Raw genomic sequence first — 23,597 nt, 5'->3', positions numbered from 1 at the left:
CATTCATTTTTTATAACATCATCCTTTCCTGTAACTCTAAATACATCACCATTAGCCCCAATCAATAGATTATCTTCCATTCTTTTAAATACATAGTTTTCTGGTATATATGGTCTATTATCTATATACTTAAATCCACTCAAAGATGTGGGGTCAGCAACTAATAAATCAGGATTATATTCCATCAAATTAAAAATTTTTTCTCCATATACAAATTTTGATCCATCGTAATGCATAGCTTGTGACATTAGACAAATATCATCCGAATGTTCCCCCTCTGGTAGATTTCTTATAAATTGTTTTTTGGCATCCCAACATTTTTCTTTTTTATCAAAAGTTATAGTCTGTTCTTTTATAACACAGTCAGTTTCATCAATGGCAGGTTTAACACGTACTAACCTTTTATTATAAAAACTCCAATAGCCTGCTTCCATTTTTGGAACTTGTGAAACATTCACAGCATCTTTACTATCTGTACCTTCCATCAAATTGCTAAGTTTCTGTTTCTTAGCATTCCAAACACCATTCTCTGATTCTAAAAATTCATAATTATTATCATCTTGTATAAATTTACCATCTTCTTTTCGTATTAAAGTCTGTTGTAAAGTGGGCACATCATCTAAACTTTCACCCTTTTCTACATTAGTAATTTTCCGTTTCTTAGCATTCCAAACACCATTCTCCGATTCTAAAAATTCATAATTTTTATTGTCTTGTACAAATGTACCACCATCTGTTCGTATTAAAGTCTGTTGTAAAGTGGGCACATCATCTAAACTTTCACCCTTTTCCACATTAGTAATTTTCTGTTTTTTAGCATTCCACTTTTTATTCTTAGATTCTAAAAACTCATATTTAGTTTTACCTTGTAAAAAGACATCACCTTTTCTAGTTAATGTCTGTCCTAAAGTTGATACATCATCTACAAACTCCCCATCTTTAACATTACCAATTTTACGGTTTAAACAATTCCAACTATCATCTTGTAAATTTAAAGTAGGTTTACTACTCATGGTTGCCGCCCTGGGTTCTGCAGGCTTATTATATGGATTATATAAACGATAAAATTTATCTATAAACATATTTTTATTTAATAAATAATTCCACTTTCTCTCAATTCCTCAATAATGGAATCTATTTCATTATCCACTCCTGAGTTACCGGCTTGGCGACTTAGCCAAAGAAGTCTTAACCTATCTACAAGCTCATTAGGATCATCCCAATAAATATAGTCTATTTTATTACCAGTCACTTGTCTCAAACCTTCACCAACAGATTTAAATAGAGGTTTAATTATATTAAGATATTTAGTATGTCTATTACTTGAAATTGGTGCACCATCTTTGTAACTCTTTAAATGTCCATTTGTAGCTTCCAAAATCTCTTTATAATTTTGCAAATCAGCCTGAGTATAGTTCTCAGGTTCTTTTAACGTTAACAATTCCCATAAACCTTTTGTCCCCTTGTAGGTTTTATTTGCAACTGTAACATCATCATTGCCAATATCAACTTCCTTATTTCCAATAAAAAATTTATTTGCTTCTCGTCTAATACCATATGTAGTGTCTGTCATACTACTTTTACTGAGGTAATTTCCTAAATAGTCTGATGCTAAAAGACCAAAATCTAATTTCTGTGGGGTGGATGGTTGTAATGGTTGTAATGGTTGTAATCTTGGTATCATTGATATTCTAGATGGAGTCATTGGGAGTATCTCCATTCGAGGCCTCTCTGATGTGATTTTCTTTAATTCTTGTAATGGCTCTATTAAAGGTTGGAATGTTTGGAACCTCTCTTCAGCCTCTAGAAAATTGCCACGTTTTAAAGCTCTATATTTCTCTCGTATTTGATTTGCAGAGTCAACCAATTCTTGTTGAATGTTTTTCATCTTTTATTTACATTTTATTTATCTCATTTGACAAAGGATTGTACTCAAACACTTTATCATGTATTATCAAACAATATGCAGATGTATTTGCTGGCACATTTTCTGCAGTTTCAATCTCTAATTTAATATCAACAATTCCTTCTTTCACTGTTTCGTTCTGTCTAGAACAGTCTATTACAATTAGTGGATATTTCTTCATAAACTCAGCCCTACTAATCATAGGATCTGGGATAGTATTATAGTAAGTCTCTCTAAACCTCATAAACATCTCATAAGCTTTAGAGACATCTCCATTTTCAAAGTCGAGATTTAAATCACTATAAGGATAATATTCAGAGTTTAGAAATACTTTGAGATTTTTTAATTTACAGTGATCAAATTCATCAGTTCTTTTTCGTGCACTATTGTCCCTAGCTGTTTGGAAACCAAATATAATATACCTAGGCTTCTCCAAACTTGAAGATGTCTTTACTGACCATGTATGTCTTGTGGTATTGGGATATGATGGAAGTTCATGCAGCTCTAAACTTCTAAATGCAATTTGCAAATTTTTATTTTGCAATAACATCTTTTGTAATTGTAACTTCTCTCCATCTGATGGTATCACATGTGGCATGACCCATTGAATAGAGTTAAGTGTAATTTTGGGAATCGTATCAGCAGTGCCACTGGCTGGAGCACTAGTGGTTGTTAATATACAATTCAAATCATTTTTGGATCTTTTCAACACCAATTCTTGTTTGACATTTACTAATACCTTATTAAAATCCTCAAATACACCCATTAACAGCTCTAATGGCAAACATGTACTAAACTTGCCACCTTTATGGAACTCTTTTAAATTTGTGTCAGAATCAAATGCTACATTTGACAATTTAGTAGTTTTATTGTAAGAGCTCAATATTTTCATAAGACTAGAAATTCCTGGGTTTCTTACAATGTCTATTTCTTTACCTGCAACTTCGTATCTAATTTCATCAAATAAGAACGCAAATGCATTATTTATAAAATGACCTTTTTCATGATTTTCAATTTCTCCCTTAATATACAGATAACTCCTACACGGGAGAGTTAGCAAATCTTGATTATTAATACATATTCGAATTTCATCAGAATTATTTATTGCTAAAGTGTTGTGGGGAACATAGGAGTGATTTGTAATTTTAACCACACTATCGTCGAATTGGGATTTCCCTGTAACGTCTAGAAAATCTTCCATTTTTATTAATAGAAAATTTTAACTTTAGTCCTATTGACTTTAGGAACCTAGCATTTTGTACACTTATAGATAAATTCTTATAAATTCTCATATCTTTTTTATATGACAAGTAATTGTAGTTTCTTCTCCGTTAAAGTCAATTGCCTTGTCATGTTGATCGGCAAATGTAATACTGACAACATCTAAACTTCTCTTATTTACAGGAAAATATATAATATTTCTTGGAACTTCAATAATTTTGTAGCCAGGAGGAGCTTCTGGATAAAAGCTATGTATGGTGTGTGATTTGTTGCCATTTAAATAGGACCCGTTTGCAATATTACATTTTACTCTAATCACATTTACATTATTAATGTTTATTTTATTTGTAGATTCAAACTGAACACCAGGAGTAGAAACACCTTTAAATCCTAATAAAATAGACCCTAAACATGGTTTTGTAAAATCAAACACGTGGCTAGAAAGTAGTGTCGCTTTCATAGTTTTATTATTAGCTGTAAGGAAAAAGTCTGGGACTTGCTTTTGAATTTCCTTTGCAAGCTCAACCACCTCATATGTTCCTTCAGAAATTTCTATTGTAACTGGAGCATTGTGGTCATAATAGAAAACATCATCACCTTCACTAATGGTTAACTTTTTTCCTTTAAGTTGATTTAATTTTGGAATAAGCCCTTTGAATAAAAGTTTGGATTTAGTATTAATTAATGCTTCTCCATTTTTACCTACTACAACTTTAAGTTTTCCATTTAATAACCGGTTTAAATCATCAACTGAGATATCTCCTTTTGGTAATGTCATTTTCTCTACTTTGTAATATGTTAAAGTATTTAGTGGTTTTTTAACATTAAATATTGAATTATAACTTTGAAAATCTACCAATCCAATAACATAATCATCATTTAATTCTATGGGAGGAAAGAATACTGACTTTAGCTCTGGCTCTGTACCCGAAAATGTTATAGTAAATGAATCCATTTTTATAAAGAAATATTTTTTATGAATGATAAACATAAAATTCCACAAATAGAACTATTTAAATCTTGTATTTGATCGGTTGTATAGTAGATTTTATATCCCTCAAAATATTTAATTACTTCTTTTGGAGGTTGGATTCCAAATGGGTCAAAATAAATTACAATATCTTTATTTTTACGATATGCTGTCCAATGTGTGCCAGATGAGCTATCTAAATTAACTATTCCGCACTCTTTTACTCTTGGTGTTAGATTTTTTAGCTCGCTTTTTAGGTACACTCCCCTGAAGTGAGGCACGTCTTTTGCGGCCTCTAACAGCTGGTAGTTGTCCATCTTTTTTATTAAATTTTAATCCCATTCCCATCTTTGCTTTTGCCTTCATCAAATTTGTCACGGCATAAGCAGCTGCTCTTTCAGCAAGATTTGCATCCTTGGCCGTTACTCTAGTCCAAGCTAAGTCTGCTAATCTCATGTCTGCTTTGTTCCGAGCAGCAGTATCGGGATTATTCATGTAGAATATGTCATGCTCTTTACAATAAGAGTCTAGTTTATTTTTTGGAGGTACATTTTTAGCTAAATTCTCACGTACATTCGTCCCAGGTCCACAGTATTGATATGTTGGTATGTGAAGTGGAAATGGAAGGTTATTTATAAGAGTATTCAATAACCCTCGACCTCTGTAAGGCTTTAGGAATAAACCTTTGCCCTTTTTACATGTTTTCTTATTAACATTTTTTACCATTTTTATTATATAAAAAATGTCTTTTATTCAACAAAAACACAAATTTAAAATAGTACATACTAAAGAAAATATACCAAAGAAGTTGGGTCTATTTCCTACCAATATTCGATGTGTTATTTGCGGTCCAAGTGGAAGTGGGAAGACGGTTGTAATTTATAACCTAATTGTAAGAAAGGAAGGATTAAAATTTACAAACTTATATTTAATATCTAAATCTTTGGAACAAGAAAAATATAAAAAAATAATTGAAATATTTAGTTTGTGTGATGAAGTGAAATTACACACGTTTACTGACTGTGAAATCACACCAAATGATGTAAAATCACAGTCAGTTGTTGTATTTGATGACATAAATAGTCCAAATATTACACAATTTTTCTCAATGGGTCGACATAAAAATATTAACTGTTTTTACTTGTGTCAATCTTACAGCAAAGTACACAAACATTTACGTGATAATGTAAATTTCCTAATATTATTCAAACAAGATGATTTAAATGTAAAACATGTATATCACAATCATGTTGGTAATGACTTTTCATTTGACCAATTTAAAAATCTCTGTCATCAATGTTGGGATAAAACTAAATATGGCTTTTTCGTAATAGACAAAGAAAGGTCAAAGAATAATGGCAAATATAGATTTATGTTTGACCAATTCTATCAAGAGGATGGTAAGGGTAAATAAATGAAAGATTTTTTTTAACATTTGCATTTATTATACATCTACACATTTTGAACATCGATTTTATAATGACCGAACGCAAGAGTATTGATGCCATCTTCTAGAATAAACCTCTTGTCATCGTCAAAGGATAGTACTTTTTTATTCATGGTTAAGGTTTGAAGATGATGATTTATAGATTTAATTCTTGTCACATTCTCATAGTAATCTTGCCCAGTTGCAAGGCAGTTCAAATAATGTTGATGTCTGAGGAGATGTTTAACAGTGGCACCATCAGCTCCTTTAGCTTTCTTCACCTCTAAAGCTTGCTTGTCTTCTTCATATAACCATTTTAGAGGAATGTAAGAATATAACTTTGGTCTTAAACCACAATATTCATACATAATATGACCACCTAATTCATCTTTAAACTTTCCAGTGACTTTTTTATTTTTATCAGAGTATAAGAAATGGTCTTTACTATATCCAGAGGTATCAAAATAGTGTAAGTCACATTCTATTTCCTTGTAAAAGTCCTCTGTAACTATAGCATACATTAATGAATCTGTATCTGTCATTAGAAATCTTTTGTTCTTAAATTTTGACATATAATTATAGTGGAAATCATACATTATTACTTTACTGATATCCAAAATGGTCATCCCTAAATATATTGGTTTATTAAACTTTACAACTAATTTATTTAAATGTATAGCATGTAAATTGTTATCAAACTTTTTGCTACAGTCAAACCTTGGATTAGTGACATATTTTGTTAATAGTGACTCATCCTTGAGATATATATCACGAAACTTGCGTTGATTCATGATTGTTCGACCAAAGAGACTATTATTTAACAATTTATAAAAGTCTTTTTCGAAATCAGTTTTAGCACATTTGCGTTTTTCAATATTAAAATTAATATAGGGCGCAAGCCATTTAGACTGTCTAAATTTTAAAATTCTATGGTATTTTGTTACAATCAAACCCAATTCCTCATATTTTTGTAATGCTTTATAATGTAAAATATATTTAGTTTTGTCATTTAAATTAGGTATTAATTTGCCATTCATTTTCTCTGGTGCTAATGGATAGTCATTATGTAAATCATGTAAGCTTTTATCATATTTTAAATCAACTTCTAAAATGTATCCAAACTCATCATTTTGATTATATTTGTAGTCTATCTCATTAGTCCAACTGAATCCATCCACAGGCAGTGGCTCGCACATTGCTGTAGAGTATAGTGAGTTACAATCTAAATATATTAAATAGACACTCTCTTGATCGGGATCATAGTGTTCACCCATATATCTATTATTTGCTTTAGCGTAACGTGTAGAAATCATACTGACTCCTCCTCTGATCGCACTTTCTATGAACAAATGCATGTCAACATCTTTGAATATTTGTAATTTTATTCCTGTCATTCTAAGACAGGCCTCCCATGTAAGTCCAGGAAGTGAATACATATGTACAGGGTCAAGTTTGTAATCTTTTAAACACAGGTCTCTAAATGTCTCAAACACATCAGCCAGTAGCAATACATCTGTTTTAAGATATAAATCATGATATTCTTGTAAATTATGTATATTAAAATGGGTCCATACATTTTTAGCATGTTCATATTCATTGGGAGAGATATGTTCTTTAGTTATAAAACTGTAAAATGTTTCAATTGGGGGTAGAGACTCTGCGAACTTATCTGGTCCCGTCATATATTCATAGGGATATACACCTTTACGTTGTAGTAGTGGATTTTGTATGAATCTAAATGTGTTCAAATTGGAAGCCAATTTATATAATGGAAGGGACAAAAAGTTGTATGAATCTAAAAATACTAAATCATCAACAGAGAATGATATATATTTTTCCATATCTTTAGCTATACAATTTAATTTACGTTTATTAAACTTTCCCAAATGTTGCATTATTATGTGACCATCATAATTTTTCAAGTTATGGAAGAATACTGGTATTTTCTTTGTTACTTTATAGTTTAAGTTACAATCATTGTGGGCAGCTCCACGGTATTGTCCAGAGGAATGGCAATGATCTCTCACCCTATCAAAATATAGGGGCTTTTCACAAATGTGACAATGTGTTGAGTTTTGGAAAGATACCTCTTGCTCAAGGGTCATTTGAAGAGGAATATATATTGCCATTTGATTTTTAATATAATCATAAGCCTGAAATAATCTTTCAAAAAACACATCCATAACATTTGTGCCACTGTACAACTCTTCAGAAATAATTTTTGAATCTTTTACTACGACAAATGCAAATCCCGATGGAATATGTATATTAGAGTTTATAAAGCATTCAAAATCTGCATAAATTACATATGGGGCTTTAAGTTGATATTTATAGTTTTTAAATTGTAATGTATCTTGTTTAGACATTTCCACTCGTTGAGCATCAAAGTTTTTACAATATGTTACATGACGTTCTAATATATCATTAGTGTAAAAATGTTGTAAACACAACTTGCAAAAATGCTGCTTATGGCCATGTTTTGTAGAGTGGAACATTAACCTATCAAAATCACGAATTAAACAATAATGTGATTTACGACCTTCTTGTAATAATAATAAATCTATGTGAGTATTACTATTTAGTTTAGTCGTTCTTAATGGATATATAAATTTATCATATTCAACCCCAAATACATTAATACTTATATCATTCTGTGTTTCAAATTTATCTATATCAGATATTTTCACAGGATACTTTATGTTTGTCATATTCAACTGACTTTCATAGGGTACATAATTAGAAACCCTTTCAGCATTGTTTGCATACCTTGGATGTAAAGCTGCTAAAATCGACCAAAGAAAGCATCTATTGTCAGAATTCTTTATATTTAAAACAGCATGTTTTGATTGAATACTTTTTGGTGTGGGGATATATGACTTTGGAGTTAGGGGTTTATACTTGTAAACATGCAACTGCCAATATTTAGTATGGTCATATATCCATCCACTGCCTTGGGCTTGATATTTGTGTATGGAAGCATCAATCTTTGAAAGTGCATTTTCAATTTGAGGCTTTAAATCTCTCTTCTCAATAGTTAAGGTAGTAAGACTTCGAAAATCTGCTATACATTCTTTTTCATTAACTAATTTACCATTTTGATCCATTGAATATTTTATAAATTTGATTCTCCTAACTAAAGTCCATTTTATCGGTAGAGGACAAGACTTCAGAGTATTTTCAAGGTCAGTTCTAATCGATTCACCAACAAATTTAATCATTGTGTATGGACATTTCATGCAAGAATTAACATGTCTTTTAAAATGTCCAACAATATTCGTTTTACAGAAATTACAACTCTTGTGACTTTGTAATATATGCGATTTTAGAGCAATGTTACTATCACAGATTAAATTACAAACTTTGCACAGTTTCACCTTCATTTGATGAATTACCTTGTAGTGACGAATCATATTACTTTTGGTGGTGAGCGACACGGAGCAGTGTTGACAGGTGGGCCTCATTTTTATATATAACAAAAAAAATTTGTGTCACTTCTATTTATAGACTTTTCGAAAATTTCAAAATTTTGGAAATTTTAAAAATTTTCAGCTAGAAATTAAAAATTTGTAAAAATTACTTCAACAGATCCAAGACTAGCAAGGAGCAAGCCCAAGTGAGTGACGTTTTCACCACGTCACCACTAGAGGCAAGAAACAACCAACACAACCATGAGTCAGGAGCGCGCCCACGCCATGAGCCGAGTTCGCACATACATGATTTTGAAATAGAAATATAATATATCAACTGGAAAGGGGAATGATAGATGTACTAGCAATTGTGCATGGGGCAGAGGGGAGTGGTGAGGGGGTGAGGGGGAGGGGGGGGGAGTTGGCCCAAAAACCTCGATGCGCAAAAAACGGCGGCGACAAACTATACTAACAATATTAAACAACTCATACGTCTAATATATAGATAAGATAAGACAGAAATATAATACATCAACTAGAAAGGGGAATGGTAAATGTACTAGCAATTAGGCATGGGCGGAGAGTTAGCCCAAAAACCTCGTGCCGCAAAAAACGGCGGCGACAACCTATACTACTATACATATACACATGCATGGGTCAATAAATGAAATAATTAGTTTTTTTTTATTTTTTGCTTAATATCAAATATATTTATAGGGAATAACTAAGAAATAAGGTTTGACAATTTTATAGGGATATTTGGGCAAAGATCAGGATTTTTGGAATTGGTGGCCAAAAAATGATCCCCATAAGAATAACATGGGAAAAACGTGTCTAAAGTGAGGTAAAACCGGCAGTTCTCCACTACTTATGTAAGATAAGATTCAACAACATTCAACATTTAACTTTATTCAACGTGAAATATACAGGATTACATAATGTTTGCTAAAAATAGTATTCTTCCGAATGGACTACAAGTCAGTGCTCGGGGTACAGTTTATAAATATTGTGCACGTCTAACTCTTAAATATCACTCTTAGATATCAGGAGCTCTTACAAAATATATGTGTACTAGAATATTATTTTACAAATAAACAACCTTAAGAATAACAATAAAAATATATGTATATTATTCTATATATGAAAGGAAAATGTAAGTTGATAGCTATTATGGCGGTGTTTGAGGTAAGAGGTGAATTTATATGTTAGGTGAGCGAATTATAGCCTCTGAAGACTCTTGTCCTACGTCTACTCACAAAAAAATACAATTAAAAAATTAATTAAGTGTTAAGTGTTTTTTAATCATCATCCACTCACAGACCTTGCGTAAAGAATGTGAGCTATTTAAAATGCGTTATTTTCAACGAACTAGCTATAGGCTAGTTGTGGAGTACGGTAGATATAATAGTAAATTGTGTTCAAAAGAAAAATGAAATTTCTTTTTTTTTGAGTTAAAAGTTATTTGGTGTAATTTATTTATAAATACTAGATGTACTAGTTGTAACAAGATTACGAAACTTCTTGCTCATAAGTATTTTAATTTAACTCTTAATTTAAATATGTATTTTCTGTGTATGGACGTCAGTGTTTGTTCAGTAACATAAAAGTCAACAAAATCCTGGAAAAAGCTTTGAGATACTTCAACACGTGGAAAGGGAGTTTGATCATTTAGTGTAATTACAAAAAGAATGCTGAAGCTTAAATTTGGACTATTTTTTTCTAAATATTAAAACAGTATAATAGTTGTGCTCCTTCGAATATTACAACATAATAGCTTACATCGTTCTATCGGTGTTCATAAACTAAGCATTTTTATATGAAAAAAAATCTGTAGAATTAAACCTTTTATAAATCTGACACATACTCTAAATTGTACATACATTTTATACTCGACACAATATAACCATGAAACAATATACAGTGGTGAAAAACAATATAGTTACATTTGGGAGTTGCTGAACTTCATCTCAGAACTGGTCATTGGTGAACAAGGGAACTCCATTATAACTGAGATTGAAATATCTGTTCTTCCAAACTTCATTGGGTTCTTAATTTCCTTATTTCTCTAAATGAAAAAAAAAATATTTATAGGTTAAACATACAGTTTACGCAACGAACGCGTTAACACTATTTACACGAGTTGTGTACACTACTTTACCTATGACAGTTTTTAATTACTACTAACCACTACTCAAAACTTCTAAGAGAGGTATTGTTTGTTGTTGTGTAATGGTGTATGTTTTCGTTTATAACCTCCCATTGCCACATTGATGAAACGACTTATTGTACCAATCACTAATTGCACCAACCGTTAACAATTAAATTGTTAAACAGCTGATTAGTTGAATCTCGAAGCATTTCAATTTTAATTCTTTACTCTCAACCATTGAAACTCATTGCGTTATCAGTGTTGTTAAGTAATTAACACAATGCTGTTAAGTAAGGGGACAAAGCTGTTAAGTGAATCTTTTCAATTCTATTGAACTAAACTGAAACGGCTAGTTTAAAAAACGGTCGTAGATAAAAACGTTAACAACTTTTGGCAGCCTATCTGTTTTTTTTTTAGGAACCTAGGACAAAGGTTATAATTTTGAATAATAAGTTATGAAACAGTCAAACTTTTGGTTTATCGTAATGGGCAAAAACTATTTGTATGTTATGAATGCAAATATAGTAGAAAAACAATACCATTTAAAAACATGAAAACATATTTTATTAAATACCGATTTTTGCATAGTATCTCATACACAATCATACTTATGGTCTTGAGATACAAAGAGAGTCTAACTCGATCGACGAAGCTGGAAGGGTGCAAACTGGTGGACAACTGAGTACAAAGGGAATAAATGTCGCCATTTGACTCTGTTGCAATAAATAAAGTCCATCTCTGCTCCTTCCCCTCAACACTGGTCTCTAAAGTAATTCCCAACTGCTGCGTCGTGTTGTACGCTTGGTACTAAAGTGTTGTACACTGGAAATTATGATCTTAGACACTGAATATTAAGTTGTTGTACACTCGAAACTATGATGTTAGACACTGAATAGTAAATTGTTGTACACTGGAAACTATGATGTTAGACACTGAATAGGTAAGTGCTGTACACTGAAAACTATGATGTTAGACACTGAATAGTAAATTGTCGTACACTGGAAACTATGATGTTAGACACTGACTAGTTAAGTGTTGTACACTGGAAACGATAGTGTTAGCCACTGGGTAGTAAATTATTGTACACTGGAAACTATGATGTTAGACACAGAATAGTTAATTGTTGTACACTAACAACTAAATAATTGTACACTAGGAACTGGGAACAATCTAGTTTTCCTCTGGAAACTGAAGTGTCATCAGATACTTAAGTGATGGCAGAGGATATTGTTGTGCCATACACTGGATACTAAGTAGTTAAGCCTTGAATAGTACTGAGTTGTACAATGGTCACTAAAGGGTCCACTCTGGATATAAAGGTTACCGGATATAAAGTGGATATAAAGGGTTGTACTTGTGTAATTAAGTGTTTTATGCAGGAAACTGAAGTGTTAAACTTTGGATACTACAGTGATATGTATTCTAATTATTTGATGTGTGGATGTTATTGTGATTTACCGAATAACTGAAAACAAATGTGCTTAGCAGATGATAAAAGTTGTAAATTGACGAATTCACTTCCTTAAAAATTAATATAAAAGCCTCATATATAAGGATGTTAATGTTTACAGTGCACTAAGGTTTTACATTTGGATATTAATTTGCTTGCTACTAGTTTTATATTTCATCACTAACGATTTGAGGTCTTCTCATAGGTAATCCGCTTGCAAACCTCATATATTTGTTTGCATTTAGATAATACACGATTTTATTTTAAATTTGCGTGGTAAGTAGTATCACATACCGCTAACCTTATACCCAATGAACTATCAGGATTAATTTATTATTTTATAATGGTACTATATTCAGGGCAGGAATATAAGTAAAATGGAACTTAAGTCCTGTCAAATATCGGTTACTCTTTACTATAACTCGTAGGGAACCATTATAAGACCAATACGCCAGCTCGAGAATATGTTATTTTTAATCAACTACAAAATTATATAATATTTTATGTGCTATTCGCCTGTAATGTGATCTATGTTTAAATAACAATGGTTGATAAAAGTTTCCTAAATAGATCTGTGTAAAATGTAAGGCAGTAAAACTTGTTTGCAGTTTTCTCTAACCAGTAAATCTGGAAGAATCCCCAACCAGTCATTACTAGTGACTTCATTACAGTTGGAATTGAATTCGTATTTATTTCAAATCAATAGCTTCCATAACCTCTTCTTTTTTATCTTTTATACATTTTCCTACAATACTTTGTTCTAGTATTTTTGTTTCTTTGATTAAATGCTATGTAACACATGCTAAATAATAGTTAACCAAAAATGAGTATACCTTTTTAAATTAAGGTATAACTGTTGTAAAAACGTTTATTGGTGTAAATCTGAAAAAAATATTGTCTCGTAAACCTTACACGAGAATACTATTTTAAAACCATATGAATACAAAATATGAATAAATTACGAAATATTTTAATAGTCACATTGCTTCTAATATTAATAATAGATTTTTAATTTTTAATTTTAAAGTGTGTCAATACCTAGATAAAACCGCATGGAACTTATCAAAATATAGAAATATTCCGTGAATGATATTCCATGGATATTCCATAACGAATGAATGTTTAATAATTGGTTGATTTTACTAAATATTGTTTTCTGTTATTTTATGTGTTTTCAGGATATCAAACATAGTACAGCAGTAGGATAAGCAAAAAGTAATTTTAACAAATTAAAAAGTAATTTTAAAGAACTTAATAGGTAAAAATACTGATATTGTACAATTTTGCTAACTACATTGTAAGCCAGCTTGCATCATTGTTTAGAACATCAGTAGGATAAACTTATTGCTAGTGTGATAAAAAAAATGTTTAATGTCTATTCTGAAATAACTATTCAAAACGATATGCCAGATTGTCAAATAATTCAATACGGAAGGTCAAATTATGAGTGACTATTTTTTTTTTACCGTGATTAAATTATATTTTAGAATAACAAAAAGTAGTTGTAAACTGATATTTTGTTATCCTCAAAATATGTTCTACTATTGAAGTATTTAGTCGTTCTTTCTTCATACTTGATAACAATTGATGAAATAAAATTGCAAGACATTCTTGAGCCTTGTTATTCCCCTTGTTAAGGCACAGAGAACACTTCAACATTGGTTGTTCAACAAGTTGTTCAAGGACTTCACCATAACCTCGCATTGTTCTCGTTATCTCTTCGTTAGATGTGCTCTTGTGTTCAAGTTTATACATTTCTCTAATTTTTTCTGAAAAAAAGCTTTTTTGTGCTCCAAGTGACGCTAAAATGACGATGAATGAAAAAAAAAAATATTATGTTCAGTAGTAGAACAAATATGCCTACTTTTTGGGTGCTGAAAATCGTTTCACTCATTTAAGGCGATTTTTTAGAACTTCAAAACTATGTTTTTTCCAGCAGTTTTATTAAGATTAAAGTTTGCGTATGGAAATGTAGGTAAACACTCCTGCATAATGGATTCTCTTTAAATGTGTTTCAACAGGTGTACCCGTGCAAAAAATGAACCTCTTTACCAGTTTGAAGTCTGTTATCTAAAACTCCATTATGTAAATAATATAAATTATGATTAATCCCCTGAATAATGTGGTAGATTTAAAGTATTGCCCGATGCTCAATAGTAACTTCTTAAAACAACTTTAGTAAATAACGTATTCTGTTTTTACGAAGTCCATTAACGATTTGTACGTAACTTTGTAAATTCCTGTTGAGTTGAATACTTAAAAAATGGTATTGCATTCAAATGGTACCTCATGATACGAAAATAATATCTTGATTCCTCTCATAAGCAGTTTTTTTATTGCAGGATTCAAATTTTATTGCAATTCCGTTCTTAAGTAACAATTTAGAACTTAAGCAACCAAGGGTGAATTGTCTAATAAATTAGAAACAGTACAGAGGGTGCTGGAATTAGCCTGACATCTAGGCACAAAAGGAATAAATGTCCCCCTATTGACCTCATAACCATAAATATAAAGGGCAGTACAGATTGTCTCTGTTCGACAGTACTTTCCCCGGTTTCTTAGATTCAAAACATAACAAAATTACAAGGAAATGTACATTCCGAATTTAATCTTAAGACAATTTTTGAGTAATTGTAAGTCCAGTTTAAATTCGAATGATTACGTGCAAAGTTTCACCATAAGTTTTTTTAAATTCAAAAACCCCTAGTTTAATTTAGGATTGCGTTCTTTTGTTGGTAGTTTGTGTAACAGACAAGATGGGCTACATTTTAAATTGAAGAAATAAAATACATTAAAATATATAACGTAGACATACATGGATTATTTAAAAAATCCTGTTTTTTCTCGTAAAAAAAACAATGACTTATTAGTAAAATTGTGCATAGTGTGAACATGCAAATATAGTTTTGCGCCATTGAAATGTCATACAGATTGTAGGCCACACACGGATAACGTGAGTCAAATTTGATTGTTCACAAGTATTGTAAGTCAAATATTATGTCAACATGGTGACATTTACATCAGTTGAAAGCCCAAAGCAGTAGTCGCAGGGGAAAAAAATCCTTGAAAATTGAGAACAGGTTATGGCAATAGTGCATTTACTACACTCTAGAAGTAAATATTCTTCAAAATTTCAGATATTAAACTAACTAACGCGAGGAGTACAAAAGTGTTGCCAACTTAACGATTGGTCAACGCTGGCGGACCCAGTAGAGATATATAGAGACATTTTGCCAGCATTGCGGCGCTCCTAAGTGTTGACCATGTCGTCTTACAGGTTTAACAATCTAAAATCGTACATTTGTTTATTTAAGAACTCCTTATACCAGGTTGGTAATTTTTAAGGTAAAAATTTCTATAACTTAATGCCAAAAAGGTAATATGATTTGGTTTCTGTAACTTGACGATTTAGGTAGTTTGGATTGATATACTTATGTGATTGTATTCGTGGTTTTATCATTTTGTTTGTATCAATATTTTTTTTGATGGCCTGAACTAAGAATGGGTTTATTATTTCAGTACATGGGGTCAATACCAGTGGCAGGCCCAGATCAGAGCAAGAGAGCGGACTTTGTGAGATCAAAGCTGGAGAGACTAAGGGTGAGTTTTTTACTATTAATTTACCACAATGAGATTTTTATAGACATGTAATGCATGTAGATATTTTCATTTCCAATTAAGAATTTGGACGACACGTATTAATATTATTAGGTAAATATATGATTGCAAAAACTATCAAACAAAAGCTAGTCTAGAACAGTGCGGTGTCGCAAAATATATGCAACCGATCTATTAATACCTATTATTGCTGTTTTTCTTATTTTTTATTTGTAAACGTTGAGATACTTTTTAGAGCAAGTAAGACATATTTTGAATTCCGCAGGCTCGAGATAGTTATTTTAAGTTCGAGACGAGTAGCAAAACCATTTCGGTCCGGATGGTATAATGCACACAAACAGAATGCTTACAGTTAATACAAACTACAACTTAGGTTAATATGTGAAGAAATAGTTTGAGGAATCAGCGAAAATTATAATAAACAAAAACTGTTTCACTTATGATATACAGGGTGTCCCGGAACTCTCTACCAATATTTTAGGGCATTGCTCCTGGGTAAGAAACATACCTAAATATCATATTTAAATTGTCCGGAAGTCCTTAGTTACTCACACAGCCGCCATTTTGTTTTTTCAGTTATTAATTTTTTTCTAAAGAATGGTTAAACTTACGAAATTGAAACTTTGCACAAACATTAATGAGTACTAGACAAAGCTACCAAAAAATTATGACGATTTTTCCAATTCATAAAACAAAATGGCGGCCATTTAAAATTGTTGTAAAATCAATGGTTTTTGAGTTATTTAAGAAACAAAATTTTTAATGGCCGCCATTTTGTTTTATGAATTGGAACAATCGTCATAATTTTTTGGTAGCTTTGTCTAGTTGTCATTAATGTTTGTGCAAAGTTTCAATTTCGTAAGTTTAACCATTCTTTAGAAAAAAAATAATAACTGAAAAAAACAAAATGGCGGCTGTGTGAGTAACTAAGGACTTCCGGACAATTTAAATATGATATTTAGGTATGTTTCTTACCCAAGAGCAATGCCCTAAAATATTGGTAAAGAGTTCTGGGACACCCTGTATATAGATAGTTGCTAGGCAGCAGTAAAAATAAAACAGGTATATTGAAATGCTATGGATGCTCTGATTGTTTATTTAATAAACATTATTGATTTAATAAAGTAAGTGAACAGCTGATTTTTGGCCCTAGGGATAAAAGAACCTGCTCGGTCCCCAAATGACGATACCAGCTGGCATGGACAGCAGTACGTAGTTTACGGCCTCCAATAAAAATTTGTAAAACGGCTAAAACATCGTAGTGTCGCGAAAAATATTTTACCTACGACCGTTTTTTAAAGTAGCCATTTCAGTCCAGTTCTTAGAATTGAAAAGTTTCACTTTACAGCTGTTTACTTTCATATCCGCATAGTTTCATTTCATATCCGCATAGTTTTCTCATATCCACACTGGTAACGGACCAATGAGGTTCAAGTATTGAGAGAAAAGAATTAAAATTGTAATGCTTCGAACGTCAACTAATCAGCTGATCAGCTGATCAGTTGACCAATTTAATTGTTGATCCGACTTGTTCATGTTGATACTCGCGTATTCTTAATTAAGTTGGTGGAAGTCCAAAAATAAATTAAATATTTGCCGAATTGTACCTGATACAATATTATTTATGGTAAGAATGCTGCTAGCAATGTAATATTTAACGAAGTTTAACAAACACGTAATTACAGGAAATCAACTGATTATACAACAAGTCGTTGCATCACTTTCAGTGGCAATGACAATACACGAAAACATAACCTCTCTAAAAAGTTATCAGTAGTGATTGTTAGTAATTAAATCCAGATTGATAGTAATTAAAAAACGGTCGTAGGTAAAGTAGTGTACGCAACTCGCGTTAATAGTCTTTACGACACTCGTAGAAGTTTTTAAGGCACTCGCCAAGGCTCGTGCCTTAAATTTTCTACTCGTGTCGTAAAGACTCACTTAACGCAATCGTTGCGTAAACTACTATATCTAATCTCACTCGGTACTTGAAATTCAGTACTTGAATATATTTTTAATTTTTTAAGTTAATCAAATAACGTCGTATATATTGTAAGTTAAATAGTCAACTAATATTTAACGAAGTTTAACAAACACGTAATTACAGGAAATCAACTGATTATACAACAAGTCGTTGCATCACTTTCAGTGGCAATGACAATACACGAAAACATAACCTCTCTAAAAAGTTATCAGTAGTGATTGTTAGTAATTAAATCCAGATTGATAGTAATTAAAAAACGGTCGTAGGTAAAGTAGTGTACGCAACTCGCGTTAATAGTCTTTACGACACTCGTAGAAGTTTTTAAGGCACTCGCCAAGGCTCGTGCCTTAAATTTTCTACTCGTGTCGTAAAGACTCACTTAACGCAATCGTTGCGTAAACTACTATATCTAATCTCACTCGGTACTTGAAATTCAGTACTTGAATATATTTTTAATTTTTTAAGTTAATCAAATAACGTCGTATATATTGTAAGTTAAATAGTTAATAATTATGATTGAAATACCATACAAAAATAATAATACTCCCTCACTTAAGAAAACAAATCGGAATCCTCACACTCTTGTACAAACGCAATTCTACTGTCACAGATGAATTTTCTCTCGAAACGCAAAAAGAAATATTGCCAGATTATTCATCGGCTTTCTGTATCGTAACGAATTGCTCATCGCACTGACGAGGTTTTGCCTCCCCCAACCCCCTCACCAACAACAAAACATTTACATGATAACGACCGACAGAATTACAACATTTTCATAAATTTAAATTTCAAAGAACGCTGTTTTAGCTTTTTGTTGTTTACGCTTTGCCATATTGAGTTTTTGCAGAAAACTCAAGTTTGACAACTTTAACTGAATTGGTTCTAAGCACAAAGTAGGCCTATGTTTAATATAATTCTCCACAAAGTTTTTCCAAGTGAAAAGCATTTTGAGCATATGAATAGTATATTTCATCACTAGGGCCTAAAGTGACTCTTTTTGATTCGAGGTCAAGTTCTATAATCTAGGCGAAACCGAAGTAGGAAAATGGACAAAGGTTAAAATGACACTTTTTGTCCGTGTGGTGAACTATATTTTTTTTGTCTTATTGCATCATTAAAGATAACCTTTCAAAACGACATTCAATTCTACTAATGCAAATCATTATACATCGATGATGCAAATAAGAAGCTGTTTAAGAAGTGATTTAAATATAGTTGTGTTACAGTTCATTAGACTATCGATATGTCGAACAATCGACAACAATGGGCTAAACGCTTACCTTATAAATTAATCGTTAAATGATTTCGATCGTTACGATTACCACTATCAAAATTTACAACTGTTTACAACAGCTGATTATTACTCCCTAGGTACTAACAATGATTTTTAAACCCTAAGAGAGTAAAAATGCTACTTTAGACCCGCAATGCATGCATTAAAAACTGCTTAATAACTTGGGGACCGAGCTGGTCTAGTGGTTTGAGCGCGGGACTCCGGTTCCTGGGGCCCGGGTTCAAATCCCGCCAAATCACCAAATGGATTTTATCCAGTTATAATGCCGCAACCCCTAGGTCTAGCCTGAATTAATGTGAAAAACAATTCCGAGCTCGTGCCTAGCGTCTTAGGACAAAAAAAGGCAAAAAAGTTATCATTTATTGCGAAAGAAGTGTGCCATATTGGACTAAGTTATTTGTGTAAAATTGTAACAAAGATAAAAGATAGTCACATTATTTGAAGATCATAGAAGCGGTAACCAAGTGCATCAGTTACACCTACTCAAATCTCCAACAACTTACTGAATCAACTATTCCATACCGCATGTTTCTTCCTGTTTTAAACCGCATGTTAGGTTCTACATTCAAAATATAAGATTGCAGAACATTCTAGTCACTTTTAATCAATTCATGAAAAACTCAGTCATATTATTTTGATTATTGTCCTTGTTTAGACTAAATCCATATCGGAAAAGTAAATTTCATTTAGGCCTATTGTTACTGTAATTTATCAAGTAATATTGAGGTAAATGACTATGGTAGTACCCCGAATTCATAGTTATATTTTTTTTAATTTGAATTTATCACGTAATATCTTTTTCAGAAACTTTTAAATTTCTTAAAAGAGTAATGGACGCGAATAGGAATGAGCTTATGGGCGTTACATGCCTGTGAGTAGACAGTGACATACTGAGACTATAGCATCAACAAGGAATTATATTTCGTATATTTCTTTTGCTAAGGCTCATTATTATTATGTTCTAAGTAAATTTTGCAATTTGAATAAACCTTCACTTTCGTTATAATTCGTACAAACATGTGTTGTCTACTTGGGTTTCACATTTAACGAATGTTCGGGCCTATTGACGCTTCAAAACGCTGATTCCCATGTTTTTAAGCGAATTAAGGTTTTCATTTGGTATAACTATACTCAACTAGCTGTACCCGCCAGGGCTACAGATATCCGCGGGCTTTGCCCCGTTTAACTTCACAAGTGAGTTCGTTCGCATGGCTCAATCACGTCCTGGTTGAAGTTCGTTCGCTACGCTCACTCAACTTTATGTTGGAGCTTGTTCGCTCCGCTCACTTGCCTTCAGGTTAGCTCGTTCGCTACGCTAACTCGCTTCCAGGTTGAAGTTCGTTCGCTACGCTCACTCACCTTTTGGTTGAAAATTGGCTGTTGTCATAAATTAAAAAAAAAATAATAGTGCTGCGCCCTGTTGGTAATCCTTGTAACTTTAATGCTATTGAACATCATAGAACAGAACCAACTTGTTTAATTGAAACAGCTGTTAAGAAATTCCTTTTAAATATGAAAAAAATCAAAAGGTTGATATGGAAAACTCCAGAGACACTGGGGCGGAGCCCGAAAGCCCGATCAGAATAAAAACTACTTAGTTTTCCTATTTAATGCCCAAAGAATCGGTGTACCGAATTTCAGCCTCCTAGGTAAATGGGAAGTGGGAGAATTAGTGATGAGTGAGTGAGTGAGTGAGTCAGTCAGTCAGTGAGGGCTTTGCCTTTTATATATTTAGATACTATAAGTTTAGGTAAATTATGCCCATAAATGTCTTTAAGGCAGAAGTTTAGATTGATGTAATTACATAAGTTTACTCGTGAAATGATTTCATAGCTTATTGTATCTGAGCAGATTACAGCGGTATTAGAGTCATGAACAAAGCTGTAACAAAGCACATAACCAAGGTTAATCATGGTACCTATCTATCAGGATTTGCTATTAAATTTAATCACTTTCTATGATGCTCTATGAATATAGAATGACCCACTCATGCACAAAACAGGCATATAATAAAAGTACCAAAGGCAAAAGACTCAAATGGTGCCAGTATGAATGAGAAATGTCTAAATTGAAATAGTAATTATTATAACTCTAAACAAAACTATGGCAATACAGATCATATATATTGTAACTACGGTAAGCCAAACATTAAGTGTACACCACGTTAAATATACAAAAAAACTGCTTAAATAAATAAATCCAAACGGACTGTTTGCTAGATTACAGTATAGTTAGCGCAACTAAATTATTAATATTATAATTGATTGAACAGAATGCCTTTTCATATTGAATGAAAGAATTTTTTTTTTTTAATTTACCGACACATTTTAAAATAGTTATAGGCTATTTTATGGATATATTTTTTGCACATGTAAAAAAGTACAATTTGTTTTAGGAAATTGTAATCTTTTAAATATGCATAATACGTGTATGCGAGAGTGTGCAAATGTGTTTTTCTATTTGTTAAATTGGTATGTTTTTTTCTGAGATATTTAGGTAGCCTACTTGAATTGTTAAATATTTTTATGTTTAATTAGATTAAGTTATCCCAATGTAACATTATTTTTGTTATATTTTGAATGTCAGGTTAAGTGTAAGAAAGGGCCTGTGGCCCTAACTTTGCTTGAAAAAATAAACGATTTTCATTTCATAATAAGTACAATGAAGAATTTTTCCACCGCAATTTAATTTTAATTTTTTAAATTTCTTTTGAGGATTGCTTGAATGATCACAATCGTTACTAGTATTGTTAACCAAAGTAAAAAAACAAATATTTTAAAATGAGAATGTCACAACTTTTTAAAGATATCTTTTAAAAACTTTTTAAAACAGTAAGGTTACTTGTAAAAGATATAAATATTAATTATTTATGAATTCAATCATTGTGTATAGGCTTTTGTTCTTGTTTAAAGCAACATACTCTGTATGAGATACATTTGAATTACAAACTGTAGTTGGAAGGGGTTCGGTTTCAGGTTAAAGTAAACAATATTATTCAGAGTTCTATTACACAGTCATAACACGGAAACAACACCCCTTGGTAAGATATTAGCATTTTGTTGTCATAAAAGGTTATTCAATTAATTCACGGCAGGTTTGGTTAGATTGTTTGAAGTGATTAAATTTCCCTTCTAGTTTAAATTTTACGAGGAATATGTTGATTTGTAATTTATCATCTCAGAGTGTACCAAATTTAGGCTGCTGTTCATATAGTACAAAAACAATAAATTTAAATGCACAATGGATTAAACTTACAAAGTATTTAAAATATCAGGATAATACTAAATTTCCTTCGATAGTTTTTTACTTCATAGAAAAAACGTATTTTAAGTTTTTAATCTTATAGTTAAGACAATTTTATTTCCATATAAACCAATTATTTTCTTTTGTAATATAAAATTCAATATTATAACGTACGTCGAATTTGCTATATCAGTTTATTGTAATACTTTTACTTTAACATAGAAGATGTTAAGCCTCTATTAATATTTGCCTATCATGCAGTAAAAACCCAAGCATATGAGGGCAGAGAATAAATAAAGGCCAGGAGCTATAACTAACATGTAAAATTTACAAAAATTCAAATAATTTGAACAAAATATATATGTAAGATAGTAATAGTATGATCACGTACAATCTCGTACAATCTCGTACTAAAAAATCACGTAGAGATATATTTTTACGACACAAGACGAAATTTAAGTCACGAGCTTTTGCGAGTGCTTTAAAAGCGTCTACAGGTGTGCCAAAGGATAATTATGCGAGTTGCTTACACTATTTTACTTTCTAAAGTTTTCTGCCAGCGATTGTAAAACTTGATTCCCTATATACGCTTCCAGTTACTTTTTTCAATAATTAGTAGCTAATAGCAGCTTTATCATAAGTACTGTTTCGGGTACAAGTAGACTAAATAAATTAGGCAAATCAACAACTGAATTAGTCGTTACCAGCTGACAACTTGGCCCTCGAAGCATCAACATGTCACTTCTTTTCTCTGAGTCCTCGACCTCCATTGGTCCGTTGCTTTACCACACTAGTACTTTAAAAAGTAAACAATGCGGTAAAGTAAATCGTTTAAATTCTAAACATGTAATTTAAAAAAGTAGTTTAAAAAACGGTTGTTGGTAGAGATTGTTTCTTAATATTATTTAATTATATTTCTTCACACAAAT

At 31.6% G+C, this 23,597-nt stretch overlaps 1 protein-coding gene across 1 annotated transcript in view; it reads left to right on the top strand.

Annotated features, from left to right (window-relative positions):
- Positions 1-23,597, top strand: part of LOC128989421 (tensin-3-like) — a 567,672-nt gene that overhangs the window by 173,264 nt on the left and 370,811 nt on the right. The window contains exon 3 of the mRNA XM_054411311.1: positions 16,049-16,129. Coding sequence (XP_054267286.1) covers positions 16,049-16,129 — 81 coding nt within the window. The remainder of the gene's footprint in view (positions 1-16,048; positions 16,130-23,597) is intronic.

This window comes from Macrosteles quadrilineatus, unplaced genomic scaffold, assembly GCF_028750875.1.
Source record: "Macrosteles quadrilineatus isolate MER2022 unplaced genomic scaffold, UCM_ALF_1.0 Scaffold_3__2_contigs__length_128488019, whole genome shotgun sequence".
Lineage (NCBI taxonomy): Eukaryota > Metazoa > Arthropoda > Insecta > Hemiptera > Cicadellidae > Macrosteles > Macrosteles quadrilineatus.
This window is presented reverse-complemented; position numbering and strand designations above follow the sequence as displayed.